General features: G+C 62.2%; 1 protein-coding gene across 1 annotated transcript; it reads right to left on the reverse strand.

Moving 5' to 3' along the window:
* On the reverse strand, nucleotides 1-16,362 carry XG (Xg glycoprotein (Xg blood group)). Its single transcript, XM_037511715.1, has 11 exons — nucleotides 16,305-16,362; nucleotides 8,404-8,445; nucleotides 7,867-7,890; nucleotides 5,757-5,825; nucleotides 5,343-5,408; nucleotides 3,920-3,976; nucleotides 3,676-3,732; nucleotides 2,494-2,535; nucleotides 1,488-1,520; nucleotides 1,040-1,150; nucleotides 1-312 (listed from the first exon to the last, which is right to left on the reverse strand). Exons 1-11 carry the CDS (start codon nucleotides 16,360-16,362, stop codon nucleotides 296-298), a joined length of 576 nt encoding a protein of 191 aa, XP_037367612.1. The 3' UTR covers nucleotides 1-295.
* Between the last annotated feature and the right edge of the window lie 633 nt (nucleotides 16,363-16,995).

The raw sequence follows: 16,995 nt of genomic DNA on the forward strand, positions 1-16,995 counted from the left end.
CACCCGGCGGGCGGGGGGTCATCCCGCGGCGAGGTAGTTCGGGGTGCCCGCGTGGGAGTCTGCCCCCCAAAGAAGGCTCCAGCTGACAGGCCGATGGACGGTCTCATCCCCGAGATCTCGGGGCGCAGGTGTCCCCAGAAGGCCGCCGCGTCCGGGGCTGGGGTGTGAGGGGCTCAGCTGCTTCCAGCTAAGAGAAAACACTTTTGGGGGGAGCGTTCGCCGGGGACGGAGGGGAGCAGTGGGGCTCTTCTCTCCATGGGGTTCTCCTCAGTGGGGGCCGCGGGGCTCGGAGCCCTCACACGTGCTCGGGGGCTGCAGGGGAAGAGGGAGAGCCCACGTCAGTCTCAGCAGGACCCCCCTGCGCCCACCCCAGGCGCCCCTGAACCTCACTCCTCGGGGCGCTGCCTCTGTGTTTCCCGCCGACACTTGGGGAGATGAATCAAGTTGTGTATAAAACGCTTGTTTTATGCACAGACTCACTGTCCCCCCAAACTGCCAGGCTGGGGAGCTGTGGGGGGTCAGTGCCTCGCATCAGCAGCAGAGGGAGCTCCCACACAGGTTTTGGGGTTTGGAGGCCCCAGGAAACTCCAAAAGGAAAGGCCCTGGGAATTGGGGGTGCTTCTGGCTTCCGCGGCAAACATAGGAGAGTTGAGGGGTGCAGGAGTCTCCCCTGGGAAAGCCACAGGCACATGCTGGGAGGGTGGGGTGACCATCGGGGCCATAAACATCCCTCTGTCTGCCCCCACACCCGGCCTCTGCCCCAACAATGGCTAAACCTGAACCCCAAACCGAATCAGAATCCCAGACCCAGCGGGGCCCCCAGATGGCAGAGAAAGCTTGAGACTTGGGGCTTCCGTGGTCTTCTTTGGGGGGCCGGGGGGACGCTTGGCTCAACCCCACGACTTTCTCCAACTCGCTTGATGTGAAAATTGCCCCGAGCACGAGGAGACGGAGCCTCTTCAGTCCCTCTCGGCCTCCACGAGCAGCCGGGGCGGGGCTGGCCCGGGGGGGACGTGGGGGGCCTCCCGCCGGCACTCACCCCCTCTCTGGCAGCAGTTCCTGCGCCGGTTGTAGTAGCTGATGGCCGCCCCCACCAGCGTCACCACCACCATGGACACGATCGGAGACACGACCTTGGCCACGGTGTTGCCTGCGGGCGAGGACACGGGCTGAGCCCGGCGGTCTCTGCTGCCCGCTGGACACTGACCCGCGCCCCCACCCCGCGGCCGGCAGCCGGGGCCCCCCGGCGGCGTCTCCTGCGCCGGCTTCGTGAGCTCAGGGTCCCCAGACACAACGAGGCCGTGACCATGACGGTCACCGTGCGGCCAGCAGGGCAGGGGACGGGCCCTCGGGGTCCCCCGGGCAGGCCCAGGGGCCTCAGCCCTGCTCCAGGGGCCTCGGGCCCGTCCACCCCAGAGCCCGAGAGCGCCCGGCCCCTGGGCTCCCGGCGCGGAGCCAGCAGCGCCCGCGGCCCCCGCGGCCGTTACCTTGGTGGCCGTAGGTGGACTGTCCGCTGCCGCCTGCGGGGAACCGGGGGATGAGGGGCGGGTCAGTGCGGGAGGCCGTCCCGGTGCAACCCAGGCTCAGACACGCAGACACGCGTGCAACACGCGGGCGCACAGCTGCGGGCGTCACCCACACGCACACAAAGCGCGGCACAGGCGGGGGGAGCCCCTCGCACACACACGCGAGGCACAGGAACCCTCACAAACACACGCGTGTGCAAAGCTGACCTGCAGCTGGGCATGCGTGCAGACGCCGCAAACACCCCACACATGTGCACACACGCACACACATGTCACCATCACGTGTGCACACAGCCCAGATGTGCATATCTGTGCGCGCGAGTCTGCTGGCACAGACACGGGCTTTGCAACACGTACATGTATACACAACATGCATTCACACACGTGTGTGAACACACACCCACATTTGTGCACCTAACAGAAGAGACATCCAGAGACACACATGCGTCTGCACAAACACGTGTGCACACGGCCAGCGCAGGCATTGCTCATGCTCATACACACACGTGAGCAACACACCTATAACACACCAGTGCACACACCGATACGCACAAGTGTACACAGTGGCGTGCCCGAAACACGTGTGTGCAAGTGCTATGTGTACACATACAGACACATGCATACCACCATAAACACGTATGCACCGCAATATACCCACACGTGTGTGCACAACACATGCCCGCGCCTACACATGGGTGCACACGGCTTATCCATGCAGACACCCAGACACGCGTGTGTGCACAGCACACGCTCACACGCATGCGCCCATCCACAGCTGTGCACGCGCATGCAGCAGCATCACACACCCACGCGGACACCTGCAAGCGGCCTCAGCTCCGCTGGGGAAACCGAGGCTGCAGCCAGGACGCCGGGTTAGTTCCCGCGGGGACACAGCTCGGTCAGCCCAGGGGGGTTAGTCCCGCAAGCAGGGCCCGCGCGTCCTCAGCGGCCCAGACACGCCAGTTACCGTAACCACTTCCGTGGGGGTTGGGTCTGTAGCGCCCTCCTCCTGCGGGCGGAGAGATCGCGTGAAACGGAAGAGCAGGTGCCCCAGAATCCACGGGAAGCCCCGGCAGAGAGCCCGGCCCAAGCAGACACCCCCACTGAGATCCAGGCCCAAGCAGAGCCCCCCACTAATCCCCCCGATGGCCCAGAGCAGACTGACCACTCGGCCCCAGGGTGAGCGCCCTGGAAGCCCTGGACCGACCGTGGGGGCCGAGCCACGAACCCCACCCCAAACAGCGGCCATTGCACTTGGAAAATTCACCTCCTGTGCCCGGCGTGTGCAGGAAGACACCCCAAAACCTATGCCAGCCCCCTTGGCAGAAAGGAGCCCTCTCTGCAGCTCCTCCTAGTGTGTGGACAGCAGAGCTTTGTTTCACGATTCCCCCTGGTTCTGCCTCAGCACATCCTCCCGTCCACTCCCTGTGGCCCTCACAGACCCCCTCCTTGGGGCAGGTCCACTTTGCTTCGCGTAACCCCCTGCTCTGACCCCTGCTCCTTTCTGCCTCGCTTCCCTGCACACCCTGCTCTGTTTTTCTGCAGGCGGCAACTTTGCTTCCTTCTTCAGGGCTGAGTAGTATTCCACACGGTGGCCAGCCCACGTCTGCTGGCCTGGCCCCTCTCGGCGGGCTCTCCGGTTGCTTCCAGGTCCGGGGGACTGCAAACCACGCTGTGGACCGGACTGGATGCTCTGAGCGGATGCTCTGATGATCTTTGCACAACTGAGACTTGCAAATGCCCTAAATGGGGCGACGTGTTCTCCGGGGGTGACCTCGGCTCCCCACCTCTCCGTCCAGAACCACGATTTTAACATCCAGCACTTGCCTGGAGGACACTCAGTCTCCGCCGAGGACGGCTCAGTCTTGCCAAGGACAATCCCTCTGGTCTGGCAGAGACTCTCCGCCCCAAGTGTTCTCCGTGGGAAATCAGGGAGCCGGCTCGGGACGGCCCCCGATCCCCATACTCCTGGGAGCTGTTCCCCTGGAGAGTCTGGGGTTCCTTTCTAGCCGGGCACAGGGGTGGGGGGCAGGAGCGAGACCAGGAGAGCCCAGAAGACCAGAGATGGGGCAGCAGACAGGAGCCCGCAGCCCAGGAGGAAGGTATCAAGGGGTACGGAGACCCCAACTGGCGCCCCAAGCCCCGGTACCATGTGCCGTGTCTCCGTAGCCGTCATAACCAGGGTTGTAGCTGCCACCACCGCCTCCTGCAGGGGGTTTGGGGGGAAGACACTTAGCACAAGGTCATGCCCCGAAGACTCCCCAGAGGGTGGCTGTGGGACATGCTCCCCAAAGTCACCGCTTCCTGGTGGGAAACCCCAAGACGCAGCCCTAAGCCCCGTCTGGACTGGGCCGGAGTCCCCCGACACCCCCACCCGCCGGTTGAGCACGCACCCGAGGGCGGCCGAGGTCTGGGTGGGTACCGGCCGTCATCGGCGTCGCCGTAGTAACCTGCGGGCAGAGGTGGGGGCAGACCTGAGTGCCGGGGGGCCCTCGGGAGGAGGGGGACGCAGCTTATGGAGAACTGAGCCCCCCGACAGGCCCGCAGGACCCCAACAGCAGCAGCAGACCTCCTGCAGCTCGGGGAGTGTGGGGACGCCCTGGGAGGGGCTCCTGAGGGACGGCGTGGGGGCCGGGAGGTCAGCCCCTGTCCACCCAGGCGGCCCCAGGGACGTGGCCCAGTTCCGTGTGGCCAAGAGCGCTTGGGGCGGGAACCCCGTGTCTGAGCAACATCTGCAGAGGGTGAGGCCGGGAAGGTCCCCGTGGCTGGTGGGGAGTGAGGCCCCAAGTGTCCTGCAGGGGAGGGCACGTGTGTCCACGGCCCAAAGGGAGGGTCTGTCCATCCCAAGGCTTAAAGAGAAGGTCAAGTTCATCCCAACATCCAACGGGAAGGCCAAGTCCATCCCAAGGCTTAAAGGGAAGGTCAAAGTTTACCCCAACATCCAACACAAAGGTCATGTCCACCCCAACACCCAACAGGAAGGCCAAGTCCGTCCCATGTTTTACAGGGAAGGTCAAGTTCATCCCAACATCCAATGGAAAGGTCAAGCCTGTCCCAAGGCTTAAAGGGAAGGTCATGTCCACCCCAAGGCTTAAACGGAAGGTCAAAGTTTACCCCAACATCCAACACGAAGGTCATGTCCATCCCAAGACCCAACAGGAAGGCCAAGTCCGTCCCACGTCTTACAGGGAAGGTCAAGTTCATCCCAACATCCAGTGGAAAGGTCAAGTCTACCCCAAGTCTTACAGGAAAGGTCATGTCCATCCCAAGGCTTAAATGGAAGGTCAAAGTTTACCCCAACATCCAACACGAAGGTCATGTCCATCCCAAGACCCAACAGGAAGGCCAAGTCCATCCCAAGTCTTAAAGGGAAGGTCAAATTCATCCCAACATCCAACGGGAAGGCCAAGTCCACCCCAAGTCTTAAAGGGAAGGTCACAGTTTACCCCAACATCCAACACAAAGGTCATGTCCATCCCAACACCCAACAGGAAGGCCAAGTCCACCCCAAGTCTTACAGGGGAGGTCATGTCCATCCCAAGGCTTAAATGGAAGGTCACAGTTTACCCCAACATCCAACACGAAGGTCATGTCCATCCCAACACCCAACAGGAAGGCCAAGTCCACCCCAAGTCTTAAAGGGAAGGTCAAAGTTTACCCCAACATCCAACAGGAAGGTCAAGTTCATCTCCACACCCACAGGGAAGGTCAAGTCCACCCCAACATGCAACGGGAAGGTCGAGTCCATCCCAAGCCCAGCAGAAGGTCACCCCGTCCCAGCACATCCCACACGCAGCCCGATCTCCCCGCCCTTACCTCCACCGCCGTCAGAGATGCCGGGCTGCGGGCGGGCGGGGGGCGGCTTGGGCCGCGGGTAGATATCTGCCGGGAGACACCAAGGTCAGCCAGAGAGAATCAGAGCTTCTCTCGGGGACGACCCACCCAGCCCACAGGCAGACCCGAGACGCTGCAGACACAGCCCGCGGCGCCCAGGTCCTTGGGGGCTGAGCAGGAGCCGGAGAAGGGGGCGCTGTCTTGAACCCACCACTGAGCCAAGCGCGTGGGCCAGCGGCTTCCTGGCGCACACCCAGGAGAGGGCAAAGTGGGGTGACCCCAGGTGCTGAGCACAGCCCCAGCTTCTGCCAGGAGGATTCCCCATGCCCCGGGCGCCTCCCCAATGAAAGCAAATTCCTCCCACCAGCGGGAAACGGGCCGGGAGCGTAAACTTACTTCCACCGCCGCCTTGGGAGGGAAATCCGGGCTGCGGCTGGGGCGGTGGCTTCGGCTTGGGGTACAGGTCTGTGAGGACGAGGAGAGACACATTGAGTTTTGGGGCACGAGAAACCCCCTTCTGGCCGGCAACGTGCCCGTGTGCAGCCATGTGCACGGTGCACGGCCCCGGAATCCTTTTGCCCCCACAGGCAAACATGCAACCACACACGGGCAGACGTGTCTCTCTCTCCTACAAGTTCCCTCGCACGGGGAGCAGGGGCAGAGCCGCCCCCCGTGATGGGGGTGGAAGGTGCAAGAGGCTGGGCCTCCCGGTGCTCACAGCAGCATCAGTCACAACAGCCAAGGCAGGGAACCCACCTGAATGCCCAGAAACAAAGACGTAAAGAAAATTATTCACAATGGACTTGGAGGAATACTACGCAGCCGTGAAAAAGGCAAATGTCACCATTTCTGGCCACACGGATGGGGCTGGACAGGATGTTGCTGATGAAAAAAGTCAGAATGTGAAAGACAGAGACCAGGTGGTGTCCCTCGTTTGTGGAATGTAGAGAAACCAAGAAAAGAGACCGGGAAAGCGTCACGCAAATAACTGAAAAATCTGCCGGTTAGCAGAGCGGATTGGGTAGGAACGGGGTCGGGCACCCGCCCTGGGGCGCTGGTGGAGGGAGGGAGAAGTGTGTGCACATGGGCGGGAGTAAAACTGTTCTCCCCAAGTGATCTCGTGTTGAACCCGAGTGGCCCGTCCGTAAAAACGACTGCGTTGATCTAAAAAAGGAATTTGGTTTTCCTCTAACTGCATTTATAGTTTTGGTTTTCAGCATCGCGGCACCTGGCGTCCTGCAAGCCCCCACCCAGCCTCTTCCCCAGACAAAAACACCAACAGGCAGGTGCCTGTCCCAAATGATTTTGGGGACCCTCCTCCCTGCATGGGCGTCAAAAACAAGCCACAGACCTCAGATGCCCCCAAAGCCTGGCATGGCTTCGCCTCACTGCCTGTGCTCCTGCCTCCTTTTATCAACAGGGTGTTAGATTTTGGGGTGCATGCATACCACCCCCATCCCCACCACGTGTTTCCACGACAAACTCATCCGTGATTGTTCTGGAATCAGGATTCCCTGTGCTGATGCGGCTGACCCCTCTCTCTGCACAGCTGTGCTGTCTGAGCCTCCTGGGAGCGGAATTGCTGGGGCTGGGGGTGAGGATTCTCAGATTTTAAATAATTTTTCACCCTTCACTGACTGACCGTGGAAATACCGCCAGACCCCACAAGCCCGTTCTGGGATCTTACGCGAAGAACTCGAGACCAGGAACTGAAAAACGTCCCCCCAATACGAATTCACTGCAGCCTATTTACCATCGCTGGACTCAGACCCCAGCTCAGGGACCACAGGCAGAGGACGGGGTCAAGAAGGGGTGCTCTGTCTACACCATGCTTTTCCTGTGGTGCAAGCGCCACCTCCCCCTGATTCCAGAAGCTTCTATCCCCCCAAAAGGAGGCCCTCCCGTGAGCAGAGCGTCCCTGGCACCAAGATCCTTGGCCCGTTCTGGGCACTTTCTAGAAATGGGTCCTGCTCTGTGCATCCTTTTGTGCCTGGTTCTCTCACGGATCAGCGTATTTTCAAGGTTGTAACGAGTGTCAGAGCTTCCCTCCTTTTCACTGGTGTATAATATTCCACAGGGTGGATGGGCCATGTTCTGTGCCCCCCCCTGTGTGGAGGGACAGCTGGATGTCTGCACCATTGGCCACTAAGAGCCACGCTCCTATGAACGTGTGCACACATGTTTTTGCTGGAGCCCCCTGTTTTCACCTTTTGGGTCACACCGGGGAGCGGAATTGCTGGAGCAGCTGGAAATCCAATGTTTACATTTGGGGGAACAGCCAAACGGTCTCCCAACAACAGCACCCTTTCACCCACAAAGGCACACAGCTCCCCGTTTCTCCTCATCCTCACGACACTCGTCGCTTTCCACTTCGCTCCTCGGAGGCGTGGGGGGTGTCTGCCGAGGGGCACCCGTGGTTTCTCCACCAAACACGCTCTGCAAAGAGGCGGCCGGTCGAGGACACCAGCAACGAGGGGCCGCCTGGGTCCTGCAAGTCCTCACTCACCTGAGCTCGGCTTCCTCGTGGGATCTGGGAGCAAAGAGAAAAAGAAATGCAATGTCCGTGGGGGGAGGGAGAACAACCAACACCCCACAAAACTTTGGGCCTCCCTGGGGGTGCAGGGGTTAAGTCTCAGCGCTATGAAGCTACCGGCAGCCACTGCAGCCTGGCTCGATCCCCGGCCAGGGAGTGACCCACAGGGCGCAGCAGACCTCTCCTGTCTCCCCGCTGCTCCCCTCAGCAGTGGATTTCAGTGGATCCCCCTGTTCTGCTCCCCACTCTGTCTCTGGGGAGTCCTCTCACCCCCCCCCCAAAGCTCTGTCCTGCACCCCAGCTCTTGCATGCATCAATAAATAAATCTTAAAAAAAGAAAGTGAAGCAAAGGCCACCAGAGTCCTCCAGACCTCACACTTGGGCCCCCCAGACTCCCCACATTTTTCCAAGTGGGGTGCAAGGTCCTTTCCAAGGTGCCCGAGACCTCATGGGGCCACCCAATGTCTCACTGCTGAAAAGGCCCAGCTCCCCGCAAATGCCGTCGCTTACCGGGGTCATCGAGGGCGTCGGCCAAGTCGAAGTCTCCTTGACCTGTCGGGGGGACACGGACCGAGTCACAGGGAGGTAGCCAGGGCCCCTCGTTCAGGGCTCTGCCCCCAGTCCTGTGGCTGTGAGGTCCAGCCCAGCCTAAGCTCACGGGAGGCCACCCCCTCCCCGGTGGGGTCCAGCTGCATCTTGGCCTTCCCAGGGGGCTGACCCCCTCCCGGAAGACAGCGCGTCCGACCCAAGTTTCCTTGGAGGAATCTCAGCTGCTGCCAGTGACCCAGCAAAGCGCGTAGACATTTTGGAGACCCTAGGAACCCAGCCCCAAGATCTGCAAGCACCAGGAGTGAGCTGGGAGCCCTGCCTTCCTGTCCAGCAGGTGGCCGGGACGTGGCATCACCCCAAAGGGCCAAGACGGGGGTCAGCTGGCAAGTCCAGGTCTTGCACGAGCAGCCCCTGAGGGCTTCCTGGAGGAGGAGGTGTGTGGAACAACCCCTGTGCCACGCAGGAGAGCTCCCGGGACTTGTGACTGGGGGACCCCTATTTGTGGGGCTTCCCTTCTTGGCTGAGACACGTGTCTCCCCCAAAACCTTGCAGAGGGTCCTCAGACCCTCCTCCCGGCGCCAGCGTTGAGTTTCTGCTTCCCAGAGGAAGGCTGAGCTCTGCAGACAAGAGTTCTGGCATCTTCCAGCACGAAACAGAGCTGGGGGGTGGGCACCTGGAGCTCTGTTCTGGGGTGACCATCACCCCAATGGGTGCCGAGTTACCCCCAACTGCTCCCTTGTGAGGGCTGAGGTCAGACGCATCCAGACTCGCCCCCCAAGCCCCCTCCTTCTCCAGAGAAGACGGAGTGGTGGGGACCCGGCTTGTTCTTGAGAGAGGGGGAGCCCTGGTCCCGGGGTCCCCCTGCAGCTCAGCCTGTCTTTAGGGGCCTGCTCCGCCCCGGTCCGGAGCAGCCACCCCCTCCGAGCCTCATCTCCGTGCACTGGGCTCGGGCGTGTTTATGGTGGAGGCGCGGGGAGGGGAATCCGCCTGGCCCTCCGCCCGCCGCTGATGGCACAATCGGCTCCTGAACTGGATCTGCAGGTCCCCGGCGCCTTGTCATCCTCCGAGAGACGCCCCAAGGCGGCCACCCCAGCGCCTGCCCCCCGCGTCCAGTCTCTGTGGACGGCTGGTTTTGGACACTCCCAGGGACGGCTGACCCCCTCCCGGTGGCCGTGAGCTCCTGGAGACGGTGGTTTGTCCGCACCGGGCCTGGGTCTGTGTCCACCCCCGCCCATGCACGCCGCAGGCCACTCGGACCAGAGGGAGAGTCAGCCCCGGCCCCCGTGGGAGGCAGAACACAGGGACAGGTCAGCCCTGGGGGCATCTGACCTGCCCAGCCCGGTCAGCCGTGTCCCCAGCGGCCGGAGGGCAGGGGAGCCGGCAGCAGGGAGGTTCTGAGCCAGGGAGGGCGTCAGGGCCAGGCCAGCTGCCTCCGCGGCCCCAGGGCCTGGACAGGACCCGGAGCCTCCACTACGCAGCCCTCCAAAGCCCCTTGCACTGGGGAGCGCCCTGCAGGCGCCCCTCTGTGTTGGGGGTTTGCTTTGCTTTACAGGGAACAGCCCAGGCACAGGGCAGAGCCAGGACAGGGACCCCAGGATGGGCTCCCGGAGTGTCCAGGCCAACGGCTCAGCCCTGCCCACCCGCCCGCATTCCGACCCCCCTGAGCGTTTGCAGAGGCGCCCCCAGCCCCGGGCATGTCCCTCTCAGCAGGCAGGACGCCCTTCTGTGCACGCGGCTGCTCCTGGGGGAGCACACGGGGGCCGGGGTCGCTGACCACCCCTGTCCTGTCCAGCGGGAGCCCTTCCCGCATGGCAGGCGGCTCAGCCCAGCCGGGGCGCAGCTTCTCCGGGCGAGCGGGTCCTGCTGGTCGGCAGCCCCAGGGCCAGAGAGGTCCCGGGCAGGGGTGCGGAGCGGGGGCAGGAGGTGTGTTCACACGCAGCTGCGGGTGACTCAGGCGGGCGGGGTGTGGCCCCGGGGCTTCGCGTGAGAGCAGGCGGCTGCGGGGCAGCTGGAGGCTGGACCTGGCCTCGCTCCCGGGCCGGCGGCTCCTGTTCAGGTCTCCAGAGCCCCCCAGGGTCAGCAGCTGGAGGAACCGTGCCCCAGGCTGGCAGGAGCCCCCAGAGCATCCTCTGGGCACAAATTCTCAGTCTGACCAGCGTCCCCTGGTGCTGACCGGACCCACCGGAGTCAGGGCTGGCCAAGGCCCCAGGAGAGCCCACGTCCTGGCTCCTCACCCCATCGGGGCAGCTGGGGGCCGGGCCCCTGGTGCACAAGGCCCCCCTCGAGAAGCCAGTCAGCAAACCCCAGCTGCACCGGACAGGTTGAGCCCTGGCCCAGCCTCCTGGGCGCCGCCAAGGACACGTGTGTCCCCCACCCCCACCTGCTGCCCTCCCTGCAGACCCTGGTCACTGCAGCCGGGAGTGTCCTGCAAAGCCAGAGAGCTGGGGTGCAGCTGCCTGCAGGGCGTAAGGACAGCCCAGAGCCCCAGCCCTGCCTGCATTTCCATGCAAGAGAAGGACACCCCCAGCACCCCAGAAATGACCCCCTGGATTTGACCACGCAGGTCCAGGCCCCCCTCAGGGGCCACTGTTCCAGCCAAGTCCTCCTCCTGCCCCCCAGGACGCCGCCCCGTACTCCAGCCACCATGTCCGACTCCGGATGTCACTGCCGTCCCCTCGTCCGGGCCAGGCCTCCCGGAGGCTGCGGGCTCCACCCCTCGTGTCCTCGGGCGACTCCCGGGCGGGCTGGGCCGCATCTGGACCTCATCTCCCCGATGCCCGCCAGCCAAAAGCAGGGCTCCCTCGGGAATCTCGCGTGACGCAGCTGAGACACATGCCGGGCGCGGGGAGAAAGCCCCTGTCCCCAGACGGGGCAGGGAACAAGATGTCCAGGGGTCGCTCGTGCAGGTCCGAGGACAGCTGGATGGAAAGGGGCCAGCCCGGAGAGATGGCGTCCCCCCCACAGGTCCAGCTCCATCTGCACCCCACTTTCTCCCTCTGTCTTGGTTGCCAGCAGGACACAACATGCTGGACAGGGCTGGATGCCCATGTGGCGCCCTCCACGCCAATGTCCAGGGACTCTGCTGACTGACCCTCCTGGGGCTGGCGGCCCCTCCTGGAGATGAGAAGGGGGTCCAGTGAGGGCGGGGACCCGGTTCTTACACCCCGATGCACAGCGATTGAGCCTATCCCGGGGGTTGACCAGTTCTCCTGGCGCCCCCAAGGCCCTTTGACCCCTGCAGGCCAGACTCTTCCACACCCACAGGGTCTCCAGGGGGAGGTTGTCGGTCACCAGGGAGTCGCCCATCATTTGGTCTAAGCAGCCTTCCCGAGGACATGCTCGGCGACCCAGCGGGACACGGACACACACACGGAGGCAGCTATGGCATGTCCAGGAGTGTCCAGCTATGTCCAGCTGTGTCCAGGTGAGGCCGGGACATGACGGCACTTCTCACCAGCTCCTGGGGGTGCTAGAGCTCCCAGGGGCCTCCCTTTCCAGGACGGAGACCTCATGTGCACCCCCTGGGGAGGCGTGACGGTCACCCAGGCAGGGGTCACTCCCCAGAGGGTCTCCCCATAATCTTGTAATGTGTTGAGATCATGTCTTCTGGCTGCCGCTAGGCAGCTGACCAGCAGTATGTTAAGACTGATAATAGTACAAAAGTGATAGATGGATGGATACATGATAGACAGTGGAGAGATGATAGATTGATAGTCGATTGAGAGTTTGATACAGATAAATGATACAGATAAATGGATGAGACAATTCATAAATGGGATGGATGGATGCATGAATGGATGGATAGATGATAAATAAATAGAGAGAGAGAGAGAGACAAATAGATGAGTGGATGGATAGATAGATGGCTAGATGGATGGCTGGCTGGATGGATGATGGGTGGATGGATGATGATTGGATGGATGGATAAATGGATGGATGGATGATAGATAGATAGATAGATAGATAGATAGATAGATAGAGCTATAACATGTGCATTAGGTGGGTCGGTGGATGGATGACAGATGCATGATTGATAGACACATGACAGATGGATAGAGAAGGAGATAGATAGGTGATAGAAGATATGGATTGATGGATGGATGATGGAGGATGGATGATGGATGGAGGTTGGTGGATGGATGATGGATGGATGATGGATGATGGATGGAAGATGGATGGATGGATGATGGATGGATGATGGATGGATGGATGGATGATGGATGGATGGATGATGGATGGATGGATGATGGATAGATGGATGGATGATGGATGGATGCTGGATGGATGCTGGATGGAGGATGGTGGATGGATGATGGATGGATGGATGGATGATGGATAGATGGATGCATGATGGATGGATGCTGGATGGATGCTGGATGGAGGATGGTGGATGGATGATGTATGGATGATGGATGGATGGAGGATGGATGGAGGATGGATGATGGATGGAGGATGGTGGCTGGATGATGGATGGATATATGGGTGGAGGGATGGACATGGATGGTTGCTTGTTAGAGAGGGAGACAGATGGTGGACGATATGGATAGATGATGGGTGGATCATGGATGGATGGCCACATGGCTAGACAGGCAGGACAGAAGGGTGTACGGATGGATGATGGGTGTGGGGACAGGGCAGTCTTGAGCCTCGTGCTCTGGCAGGTGTCTCCACCCCTGCACTATGGCATGTGCGACTGGAGAAGTTTAGCCGCATGCCGTGTCCTCTCCAGAACTTAGGGTGCCTCCCTGGCCCCACCCGCCTGACAGCACTCACCCCACTCCCAGCTGTGACAAGCAGAATCGACTCCAGCTGTCACCGCGTGTCCTTGGGGACACCGCCTGAGCGTGGCCGCGGCACCTCTGACCTGAGCGTGTGGGTGACGCGTCATGAGTCAGCAGGCGCCCCCTGGGGCACGGAGCCACAGAAGCCACACATGTGGGCCTCAGTCACTATCCTAAAGAGAGCCCTGGCTCCAGTGTGGGCGCCACCCCAAGGGCTCCTGAGAACACAGCTCTCCTGTGCCCCAGGACACACCCCCTCCCGCAGCAGGAGCTCAGGGAGGAGCCCTGGGCACCTGCTCAAGAATCCCAGGAGCCTCATCTGCACAAGACCGAGAAGCACGGCCCTAAATATCTGGGCAGGCTCAGCCCTGAAGACGGGCCCAGTTCCCACGCCCACGGGCGGGAGCGTTATGGATGGCCAAGGGGTCGCGAGGAGGGGCAGGATCAAGGGCTCAGCAGAGGGAGGCCGTCCCACCTGCCCGCATCAGCCCTCTCAGGGCCACGCCCAGGATGCCGGACTCAGACTCCGGGGCGCCCCGAGCATTTCCCTCACCTGACTCATTGGGAAGCGCTCGGAACACCACGGCTGTTGTTAAACATGATAAAGAACATCCCCACCGCTTCCGGTTTTTCCTCTGTATGGAAAGGACGGTGGCTTAACGTGAGTGTGGGGTTTGGGCCAAGTTGCTCAGGGGAGAAGACACCACATTCCACAGTGTGGATAGGGCAGTGGGGGGAGAATTTCAGGGTCAGTGTGTACAGAGGAGACTCAATAATGTGTGTATAGGAATACATGGATGATGGATGGATGATGGGTGGAGGATGGAGGATTGATGATGGATGGTGGATGGATGGATGGATGATGGATGGATGATGGATGACGGATGGATGATGGATGATGGATGGATGATGGAAGGTGGATGGATCATGGATGGTGGGTGGATCATGGATCATGGATGGATGGATGGATGGATGGATGGATGATTGATGATGGATGGATGGTGGATGATCGATGGATGATTGATGATAGATGGATGGTGGATCGATGATGGATGATGGATGGATGATGAATGGATGATGGATGGTGGATGGATGGATGGATGGATGGATGGATGGATGGATGATGGAAGGTGGATGGATCATGGATGGTGAATGGATCATGGATCATGGATGGATGGATGGATGATTGATGATGGATGGATGGTGGATGATCAGTGGATGATCAATGGATGATGGATGGAGGATAGATGATGAATGGATGATGGATGACGTTTGATGGATGGATGGATGATTGATGATGGATGGATGATGGATGGATTGTGGATGATGGATGGATGATGGATGGTGGATGGATCATGGATCACGGACAGATGAATGGATGATTGATGATGGATGGATGGTGGATGATCGACGGATGATGGATGGATGATGGATGGATGATGGATGGTGGATGGATGGAGGATGGATGGAGGATGGATGGATGATGGATGGACAGATATACGACAGCTTGGGGCTGGACACAAGCACCCTGGACACATTACAGAAGACAAACAGACAGACAGGCGGACACATACCCACACGCCCAGACGACAGAATCGACATAGGGGTGAAGTCGACGCCTTCTTGAGCACAACCCGCCTCTCTATCCTCAACAAACCAAACATCACAAGTTCTGCTCTGGGGTTTCCCGTCTTCCTGCTCCTCACTTCCCCTTCCATCCGCGGACGCCCTCCAAGCTTCCTCCATCCCCTCCACCCTGGAGAGTCAACCCACTAAACGCCCTGGAAACCCAGAGCTGCCGACTTGCAAACCCTCCTCATGAGGACCAGACGCGGCTGTAACTTTCATTCCACGATAAATGACAACGACGACAATTCACACCACACTCACCCTAACGCCGCCTGGTCTCCTGGCTCTGTAATGACCCCTCCCTGCCCTCCTTGGGGAGTGTCTCCGGGACCTTGGAACCTTCTCAGTCCACAGCCGGTGGTCGTTGGGGTACGAGGGTGTCTGGGTGCGAACCCCAGGGCAGACTCCCCACTGGCTCCGGCTCTGTCTGCTCCACAATTGTGTTCTTGGGCAAAGCTCGAGCCCACCTGCCTCAGTTTACCCTGCTCTAAAACGCCCTCAGGCAGGGCGCCCCACCCCAGGGATGCAAGAGAATCTCCCAGGAGGCCCCCGGGCCGGCAGGAGGGGGACCCCTTTCTGGTCCTGCGGGGAGCTTTGCTTAGACACACCCTTGGCCGCCCACGGGGTCACGGAGAACGCAGAGTCCAGCGCAGGGGCCGAGTCCATTTGTCTCATACGTGGGACCCTCAGCTCCCGGGAGCCCCTGGCTGGGGCGCAGAGAGCAAGCCTCCGGGTGCACATCTGGGGGGCGGCTTTGCTCCCCACGACGCCTGGCGGGAGAGCCCTCGGCTTCTGCCTTAGCCCAGCGCCTCGCGCGCTCCGGAGCGCAGGACACCGGCCGGAGGGTCAGGCCAGCCCCGCGGAGCATCGCGCCCGCCCTGCCCTTCGGCGCGCCTCCGCCAGGACGCCCAGGAACCCCAGCCTGCGCCCCTGAAATCTTGTCACTCCATCTGCCTCTGCGGCCGGGAGCTGCACCGGGTGTGGGGCGCCTCCCTGGACCTGACCCCGCAGCCGCTGGGTCCAAGCCACGCCCCACGCGCTCAGGAAGGCGCCGGCAGCCCCCCGCGGAAAGCCGGACCCGGGCGGCCGCCTGGGTCGACTCCCCCAGAGCCCCGAGGCCCCAAATCCACCGGGCGGAGCCCTGGCACCCCCCAACCAGCTGGCTTTAATCTGCCGGCACATTGAGCACGAAGCTGGAACCTCCGGGGAGGCCGCTGGGGCCTCCGACCCTCCACAGGGCGCACAGTTTCAAGCGCACGGTGCGGGGCGCCAGGTTCCTGCGCGGTTGGCACCGACTCCGGCCCGACGGGGAGCCCGGTGCGCGCGCGGCGCCTCCGCCCAGCTTGGGGCTCAGAACAGAGGCGCCCGCCGGCTCCCTCCCGCCAACTGGGTGCTCCCTGCGGCCGGGCGCCCCGGGCCGGGCCCACCCACCGCGCCCCGCGCCCCACTCACCGCGGACGAGCAGCGCCAGGCACAGCAGCCCGAGCGCGGCCAGGCCCCGGCGCTCCATGCTTCGCGACCGGCCCGACCACGCCCCGGTGTTGACTGTGCTGCGCGCGCGAGGCTCCGCCCTCGAGTGGAAAGTCTGAGGCGGCCCGGAGCATCCTCGGCTGGGAACAGGGCAAGAACCGGCTCGCCCAGGCCCCCAGCAGTGACCCGTCCTGGCTCGGGAAGCGGCCGCGCCGGCCTGGCCGCCCTGCCGGGGCGTGGGCGGGAGGGCGGAGGCTTCAAAGGCGGCGCGGTGGGGGGGACGCGGGCACGGGAGGGGTCCCCAGGGCCCGCCCCGACCGCTTATCTGCGCTGGGCACGTCTGGGCGCTGGTTATCTCGGCGCGCGCGCCCGTCTGGCCAGCCCAGGAGGCGGGTAAATGCGGGGGCGCAGGCGGCGCGCTGCTGGGGGCGCGGCCGTCCGTGGGGACCCGGGGGTGTCTTCCCCAGGCGGAGGCTGGGGCGCAGGGCGCGCAGGGGCGTCTGGTCTCCAACGCCGCGTCTGTGTGCGAACCCACAGCGGCCCCTAACGCGCTCTTGGCAGCCCAGAGTTTCAGGTGCCAGAAAAGCCTTTCTTCCACCCAGAAACAGCCCCCGCGCGCCCCCGCGCGCCCCCGCGCGCCCCCCCCACTGCCCCGTGTGCCCCTGCGCACCCC

This window comes from Talpa occidentalis, unplaced genomic scaffold (genome assembly GCF_014898055.3).
Source record: "Talpa occidentalis isolate TD23 unplaced genomic scaffold, MPIMG_talOcc4v2.1 talOcc4.15, whole genome shotgun sequence".
Taxonomy (NCBI): Eukaryota; Metazoa; Chordata; class Mammalia; order Eulipotyphla; family Talpidae; genus Talpa; species Talpa occidentalis.

Excerpts from the sequence above, each read along its gene's own strand:
- XG (XM_037511715.1), bottom strand. The coding sequence starts at position 16,362 with ATGGAGCGCCGGGGCCTGGCCGCGCTCGGGCTGCTGTGCCTGGCGCTG. Across the intron at positions 3,733-3,919 it reads CAGACCTCGGCCGCCCTCGG|GAGGCGGTGGTGGCAGCTAC; the intron begins GTGCGTGCTCAA and ends AACCCCCTGCAG. Across the intron at positions 1,151-1,487 it reads GTCCACCTACGGCCACCAAG|GCAACACCGTGGCCAAGGTC; the intron begins GTAACGGCCGCG and ends CCTCGCCCGCAG.